This window comes from Monopterus albus, unplaced genomic scaffold, assembly GCF_001952655.1.
Source record: "Monopterus albus unplaced genomic scaffold, M_albus_1.0 scaffold57.1, whole genome shotgun sequence".
NCBI classification, from domain to species: Eukaryota; Metazoa; Chordata; class Actinopteri; order Synbranchiformes; family Synbranchidae; genus Monopterus; species Monopterus albus.
In genome coordinates, this window is record NW_018127937.1 from 866,994 (window position 1) to 875,069 (window position 8,076).

Genomic DNA, 8,076 nt, shown 5'->3' on the forward strand with positions numbered 1-8,076 from the left:
ATTTAATAAAGACATTTCTCTATTTCACAGTGACACATCAGGAGACTCACTGTTGACGTGATGTGCTCACATAATTTTGTTTTGTTCTTTCTTCTTCTCAGCCTGTTTTCCCTGTAATTAACATTGTCTTTTCATGTTGCCTCTGTAGACTTAGGCTCCAACGCTGCAGAGTGAAGGCTCCGTCTGAGTGGAGCCCACATGGACCTGGACTGTACATATAATTTATTACAGCACAGAAGTGAGAGTGTGTGTTTGTGTGTGTGCCAGAGTGGTTCGGTCACTGTACCTGCAGATGTTTTCTTTTTTTAATCAGTTTGCGAGAGTTTGTGTTCAATTTGCTGTTATAATTAAACTGCATTATCTTTAATAAAAACTTTATTTAACACCCACAGAAGCTCTGTTTTCTGTCCCTTCATTTCAGCTGCTGCTGACACTTGGACTAGTTGCTCTCCTGTGTGAGAATTTACTGCTTTTCTCTGTTAATCTGTGGTTTTATCGGTTTGTTCAAAAAATTTCTCAAGACTCTAGGAACGGACGGACTTTTGGCATTTCTTGGACATTTTAAACTAAGTCATACAATAGCTTTTGGAGCCAAGAGTCCATAGCTTTGGAACTGCTATGTATGATCCATGCAGAAAGAAAAAGTGTTGCCCACAGTTTTGTTACACCTGTGGCCTGGTGATGGAGACACAGTTTGATTGTTTTGTAAATTCTCCCTCTTTGATCCACAGTCTTGAGATTATTCATTTGACCTCAGCTGTGGAACTGCTACTCACTGAATGTTTATTCTCAAGTGGCAATAAAGCAGTTACATTGCAGTAGGAGAGGTAAAACCCTTCAGTGGTGGCTGATGCTATTGAATTTGATACATTGTGATTTTAGTAGAAACAGACCTATGCTTCTGTTTTCCTAATTATTTGGTACAAGTTGTTTTTGCGCTCACCCTGACTGAGGTAAATGCTCTTCTGCGGAGCAGAGACAGGACGCTGCTTGCATCGCTGCATCAACAATTATCAAATGTGTACTCTGAAATGAGTCATTCTGCATAATGAGTACTTGTACTCTTGTTACTTGAAGTATATTTTGATGCTAATACCATTGTGCTCTTATTCAAGTGAAGTTTTGAAGGCAGGTCTTTTCTAAGTTATTGCTGCACTGGGGTTATACTGTTTTTACTTAATATCTGTATAGTGGTATTTCCACCAATGCCACAAAGACAAACCAAAAGCCAGACAACATTAGCATTTACAATTTAATTCAACTTCAAATTTCACATCCTGTATAAAGAGTGCATCATAAAAATGATCAGCATTTGCGCAGACAGGAAAAGGCAATATAAACTGATATTTGTGTGTTTATTGCAAAGAATCCTGTTTTTGTACCAAAAAAAAAACAAAAAAACTTACAAAAAGCTTCAGGAATAGAGGGTATTGGATATTTGGACAGTATATATACCAGGGAAAGGAGACATAAAAAAATATATATTGCAATGTAAACCAGTGTGTATTGCTATTTGTAATTAAGCCTCGATCAATAGTGCCTGTGGTTTCCACAGAGAAGAGTAAATGGCTTCCTTTTCCAAACAAAAACATCTCAAGTGAAGGACTGATGTGAAATAACGATGGTGATATTTACAGTGACATGTCTTGGAGTATGCTGTCTAGCTGAGGTGCAGAACAAGATGAGATTTGACACCTGATGTGATGAATTAACTGATGGCTTCAAAATATAAATCAGTGTGGTGTGAATTATTGCAGAGTTCAGAGCAAATAAAGGCCCTGGCACAGCAAAGCTGCACTGCTACCATAAAAATACTGCTCAAAAAAAAAAAAAAAAAGGGCTGAGGGGGGAGAAATCATGATTCGAGTTCTCTGAAAACACTGGCTCCTACATTTCCCATAACACAGATGGACAGAGGTTTTAATCAGCATGCCTATTAAACAGTCACATTTCAACTCCACAGCTTCCTGTGTGTTAGACATCTGTAGTCAGAGGACAAACCAGGATTAGGTCACTGATAGTGATGTGCAAGAACCACGGAATGACCCTTTAAAAGCAGTGGAGACACTGCACCAATTACAGCCTTGTTAAAACAGCCCTGTTAGGGTTCTAAACAACTCAGTGACATCCAATGCACATTGAAGGAAATGTTTTCTATTTGTGTAAGGAAATGATGATACTAAACGCCACTAAAATGCTTGATCACATATTTAAGTCTTCCAACAAAATATACTGCTAGGTGACAGAAATACGCACCCCACCAGCAGGTGGCAGTGTGTGTATTCACCATTCAGAAAGGGAAAGAAGAAGAGCTAGAACGCCAAAGTATAAGCAATAAACATATCTCGTTCAACACAGCTGCTGTTTTTAGCTGCTTCGATTCGAGAATACGTCTGATAACCAGTGACACTGCCGTTCTCTGCCCTCGGTGTTTTGGTTGTGGAGGAAGAAAGGAGGTCATGGAGGTGAAAAACCGCACTAAATGTGTGAAATCATGGACATTATAACAAAAGGCTGAAGGAGCTTTCCTGAACCGTTCTGATTCGCTAAGTTCACCAGCCAATCAGAGTGGTCTCTTTCTCACTGATGAGACCTGACCGCCAATTCAACATGTTGAATCGTTCAAAAAGCCACCGACTAGTGCCAACGGTGCAGGACACACAGGGAAGACGAGCCCTGACAGTGGCCGATGGCCGACCGTCAGCTTGGTGCGTCTCTGCCCTAAAAGCAAAAATAGCCAGTGGTGAATACACAGTTGTGGACAGCACATCATCAAAGGCCAAGTCAGACGTATGGGTGAAATTTGGTGTGGTTACAGTGAGAGCACCATTATCAGCGGCTTTGCTGCTTGTAAATAGTGCCAAAAAGTGTTAGCATTTGACAGCTGCAAGCTGGGCACCTCCTCACGTCAGCTTGGTGCATCTCTGCCATAAGATGACAAAAGCCACTAACTGCACATTCAAAAATAAAAACACTTCTTGCAAATATAGTACGAGTATAAAACGGTTTTCTGGTTTCAGATACAGGAAAAGTTTAGAACATCCCCCAGGCGCAGTTCAGCTCTCACTAACAGTCCTTCTTTGTGCCCATGCTCCTCTTGCTCAGTCATGGAAGCGTTGGCAGGCTTTCTTCCAGCGACAGGCCGTGCACCATTGGTCTCTGTGCTCGATGCCATAAACTTTACGACACTTCTTGGCCTCACCACGAATCCTCCTGAAAGACAGACAGAGAGAGAAAGACTGAGCTCTTTGTCTGTCTTCTGCTGCGTTCACGTCATGTGGCACGAAAACCACAAAGAGGAGAAAAACCTATGTTTGTGTTCATGTCACTGTACAATTAAGAAAAAATATAGTTCATTGTCAGTTCAGCACTATGTCCAGTAAACTGGGTTTAATTATGTTGAATGAAGCACTTGACTGACTTAAACAATGCAGCTGGTGATTTCGCATTTTTGTTGCTGTGCACAAACTCTATCCAAAGACCAACACCACAGTGAATGTGATGTCCTCACTGTGATGCGAGTCCAGACCCTGGTTCAGCTTATCGCTCTTTGCTCCACTGGCTATTACCCCCCCCACCACCACCAGTGAGCCATACTGCCACACTGGGGGGCAGGTTTCCTCCTCAGGAAACAACAGGAGGCAACAACAAACTGAGAACAGCGTCACCGTGCACAGTCTGAAGGAAGCCAGACTCAGTGATCTCTGTTCTGTCTACATTATTGCACTAGCTTCTCGTGCTGCAGAGAACAATGCTTTGTGGGTTTGTAACAATATGAGGCTGCTCTCCTCGGAAAAGGTTGACACCATTTCCCCCGAACTTCAGTTTTGTTTCCCATTTGTTTCACTGTACCTACATTTCAGCACCAGTAGAACCAGTCTGCATTTTAACAATGAACCTACACTGTAAATCACAGGCTGGGCTGTAGATTGTTACCAAATTAATTAACAAACTGAAAGAACATTAGAAGATTGTAAGTGTATGTAAACACTGACCTGCAGGGGGTGTTGTGGTGCTGCAGCCACTGCTCTCCTAGACTGACTGAACGCACTCGAAATGACAAACCCTGAAGAGGAGAAGGAAGAAGAGGAGTGAGTCTGCTGCAGAAAGTCATAGCGGTAAACACTGCAGGGCACTGTGCTGTTTATTTGAGCTCCTTATCGTTTCCTGACAATCTTTGCTGGCCTCTGATATTTTATTTTCACCGCAGAAACCATCCTTCCTGTTGAGCACCAGCTTCTTTTCATAAACTGTTTGTTAGGGCTGCTGTTAGTCTCCTTAGTGTTTTTTTCACTCGGCTGTAAACACTGCAGTTCCCCTGGCGGCCTGCAGGTGGCACTGCACTCTGCCAGATGGATGGAAAATGTGACCACAAACCATCCACAGGGATTTTCCTGTTCAATAAAAGTAATCAGGGCTGGGTGCACGCACACACGCACACAGACTTCACCCTCCTTCACTATAAAACCAGTTTTAACAGGCTGTTCTGGAGAAAATAAACAAGTCTGCTGCACAGGATTGAGACTGACAGAAAACAAGTACATTTGAGAAGTGTGTTTGGGGGGTGCAGTTGGCTGTGAGGGGATGCACAGTAATTTGTACAAAATCTGAAAATTTAACCTAATATTCTCAGGGAAAGTCCCAAACTCTGCATTCTCTGCAAACAATACAGCAGCAGCAAGTTACCAAGAATCTGCAGAGTTTCACTTCACACTTGTGTGGAAATATTTTGCAGGTCTGCAGAAGTCTGAAGTGTTTTCCTGATCTGTTTTTTTATCGTCAGAGCCAGTTATTTTCCCCTCTGAGCAGCTGAACAGCTAAATAGAAAAGGCAGGCCCTGCAGCTCTCCACCGATCACTGCCTAGAGTGGCAGTGATCATTGTGGGAGCACAATGCACAACACATTTGCAAATAAATGCTGATCATAGTTTCAGCTCTCTACTCATGTTGCCCTTAAGAAGACAACTTTACCCAGGTTCAACCAATCACAGAGCTCAAAGAGCCAAATTATCTGGATGAGCATCAATCGGGTTATTTGGCCTTATATGAGCCTGGATTAGTTAAGCCATGTGACAAAATGGTGAGTGTTTACCTGTCTGCTGTTGCAGGTGGTGGGCGGGGCCGTCCAGCGACAGGTAGCTGTGCTCGGAACTGTTGCTGAAACCACGTGGCCGGGAGGCAGAGCCTAAAGAGACCGACACAGCATTATTACAGTTTGGTTTAAATATATACTTACATACAAGGTTCCAGTTCAGTGAAATAAACATAATAATTAAAAATGAGAAATAAATTTGCTGAAGATAAGAAAATGGGTTTATCAAAAGGTGTTTTTGCATTCATCAGAGCTACCCTGTGAAGTTTTTAGAGATGCTATGGAGTGACGTTTTTATGAGTGGGTGTGCTTTTTTTTGTCTTTTCCACACTTCTGACTGTTTTCATGCTAATCTGCAGGTCAACAGTCTGTGGCAACAGTAACAAAGAAGCGTCAACAAAGGCAGTGAAGAAGACGACTGCAAGTAACTGAAGGCTGCCGTTATGAGTTTTGCTGCCACAGAGGAAATAAACTCATCCATCCATTTTTTGCAGCATATTCAAAGACGCTTTGCATGTGCAACAGGTTAGTCCAGATGTCCCACTCCCCAGCTCCTCCTGGGGGGCCCAGAGGCGTTCCCAGGCTAGATGAGATATACAGTATAATCCCTCCCTGAGTTCTGGGTCTCCCCCTGGGCCTCCCGACAGTTGGACATGCTACGAAAACCTCCAATGGGTGGTGCCCAGGAGACATCCCGATCAGAAGCAGCGGCTCTACTCCGAGCCCCCTACAGATGAGTGAACCTCACACCCTGTCTCTAAGCCTGAGCCCAATACACTCTACAGAGGAAACTTCTTTCAGCTGCTTCTCTTCACAGTCTCATTCTTTTGGTCACTACCCAGAGCTCGTGACCACAGGTGAGGGCTGGACTGACTGCTCCACTTCAGAACTTTATTTAATGTATTACTGTATTTTATACTTTTATACAATGAGGAGGAGCTGCTTCTTTTTGGACTTATGGGATCTCAGGGAAACATTCCCAGCATTCTCAGTGTTTCCTTTCCTCAAATACAGGAAAAGCATGTTGTCTTATATTCAGGTCAATATGGTAATTCTACATCACAAATATGTGTCTTAAATTTATTTACACACATGCTGTCAATCACTGCTGACAAGTCCCGCCCCTACCTGATAGGAGTGCTCTGACTGGACTTGCCAGAAGCTGTCAGGTGAGGAGGGGGCGGAGCAGCTCAAGGCGCCACAAGGTGGAGAGGGGGGAGATGGAGGGGGAGGGCTGGGAGGCGAGGAGGGGAGTGAAGCGGGAGTGGGGCCATAGATGAGTGGATGTGGAGGAGACTGGTTCCACTGGTCCCACTGGTTGATCTCAGTGTAGTAAAAGTCCTCCTCACTGCGGGAACATCGCTCGTGTTCCCCACCACGACTGCAACAGGGAGGTCAAAGGTTACATTATAACTTGGTAATAATAATAAAACAAGAGTTAAATTGATCCTGGTGCTAGTTTTGTAAGGAACTGTGACATGTTTTTAAAAATATTTAAAATATTACTTTTGAATTTCATTTCATGATTAGAAAAGGCATTCAAAAGCCAAATTCTGCCCTAAAAAAATGTCAGGAAGGAAAAAAGAAAAAGAAAAACATGAAAAATAATAAAATATTTACTGAAAATCCATCCATTCCCGAAAATGTCAGGAAGGAAAAAAGAAAAAGAAAAACATGAAAAATAATAAGATATTTATACAAAATATTTATTAACTTTTTTAAAATACATAATCATGTTTTTCTTTTAATCCAAATCTATAAATACACTTATTCAAAATGATGAGCATGTGAGTGAAGTTTAACATTAACTTTAATTAAGTTAGGAAGTCAAAATTAATTACTAAATTAAAATGACATTTTCATAATCTATATAATATTGAATTCTTAATTTAAAATATTTTCATTTTTCTCAAAACTGTTAATTATCCTATTAAATGTTTCTGGATAAATTTGACTATTGTGGGTAAAATTGCAATGTTAAAGGACTTTTTACTTGGTTTTTATATAACTGTGCTTTGATTAGACAAATATTTAATTTTCTCAATTATCCCAAAATTTTAAACCATAAACCATTTCCCTGTTGATTTCCAAAACTATGCATTACTGTCGAAAATGTACTGAAATCACAAAATAAAGTAATGTGATTATTTTCCAGGTCTGTAAATTTCCACTACAGCCCTGCTGGAAGGAAGTTAAGTGCTTTCACATTAGTAACATCGTTCCGTGAACCGTCACACTCGTATGCGTACACGGTCCGATACAGTAGGTGGCAGTATGCACGTTGTTTGTTTGCAATCCGCCAAAAAGAAGAAGCAACGACACTCGTTTCATCAACTGGGCGACATTTGTTTCTGTTCCACAAGCATGTAAATACTTCCATAAATCTCAGAGTTTCTTTTAGCGGCCCACTTCCTTGTTGGAGCATGGTTGTGTTCGCATCCCCTACAGACCGTACTCAGGTACACATGAATCGTCCTCGAGACCACCTCTTCAGACCTTCGTGCCCGAGTCCGGTACAATTGTGTTCACACTGATCAAAATGAACCGAACTTTACTCGGATCCGGGTTCCTAATGTGAAACCACCCTTAGTAAATAACCTTAATGTTCCTGAAGCGCAGAGGCAGTGTGGAAAGACCGAGTCTTACCACAGGTGTGTTGTCCTGATGTGACGTTTGATTCCCACTACTGACGTCAGCACCTTCCCACAGCTGGGCCACAGACACCTGTAGGCCACCTTCACCGAGTTCTGCAGGACGACACACCTGTCAGCGCTCACTCTCACCTGTTCCCATGGTTTGTCTTCTTCTATGAAAACACCTGCTCACCTTGCGTTTCCGCGGTGCCGGCTCATCAAATAGCACCTGCTCCAGCTCCATGTCTAGTCCTTCATCGGAGGGCGTGGCCAGGCCAGCATCAGGCTCTGCGAGTGGCGGAGAGGGTGCTGGGCCTCCACAGCTGCCGCCCCCCCTCCCGTAGCCCAGAG

The 8,076-nt window shown here is 42.5% G+C and overlaps 2 protein-coding genes across 2 annotated transcripts in view; one reads left to right on the forward strand and one right to left on the reverse strand.

The window, feature by feature from the left end:
* Nucleotides 1-154, forward strand: part of gtf2a2 (general transcription factor IIA, 2) — a 2,007-nt gene extending 1,853 nt beyond the window's left edge. The window contains exon 4 of the mRNA XM_020602662.1: nucleotides 149-154. Coding sequence (XP_020458318.1) covers nucleotides 149-154 — 6 coding nt within the window. The remainder of the gene's footprint in view (nucleotides 1-148) is intronic.
* A 1,092-nt stretch (nucleotides 155-1,246) lies between these two features.
* znf395a (zinc finger protein 395a) overlaps nucleotides 1,247-8,076 on the reverse strand; it is a 12,776-nt gene continuing 5,946 nt past the window's right edge. Inside the window, exons 6-11 of the mRNA XM_020602663.1 lie at nucleotides 7,919-8,060; nucleotides 7,739-7,839; nucleotides 6,221-6,473; nucleotides 5,093-5,185; nucleotides 3,996-4,066; nucleotides 1,247-3,213 (exon numbers count right to left, since the gene is read on the reverse strand). Coding sequence (XP_020458319.1) covers nucleotides 3,102-3,213; nucleotides 3,996-4,066; nucleotides 5,093-5,185; nucleotides 6,221-6,473; nucleotides 7,739-7,839; nucleotides 7,919-8,060 — 772 coding nt within the window. The 3' untranslated portion in view covers nucleotides 1,247-3,101. The remainder of the gene's footprint in view (nucleotides 3,214-3,995; nucleotides 4,067-5,092; nucleotides 5,186-6,220; nucleotides 6,474-7,738; nucleotides 7,840-7,918; nucleotides 8,061-8,076) is intronic.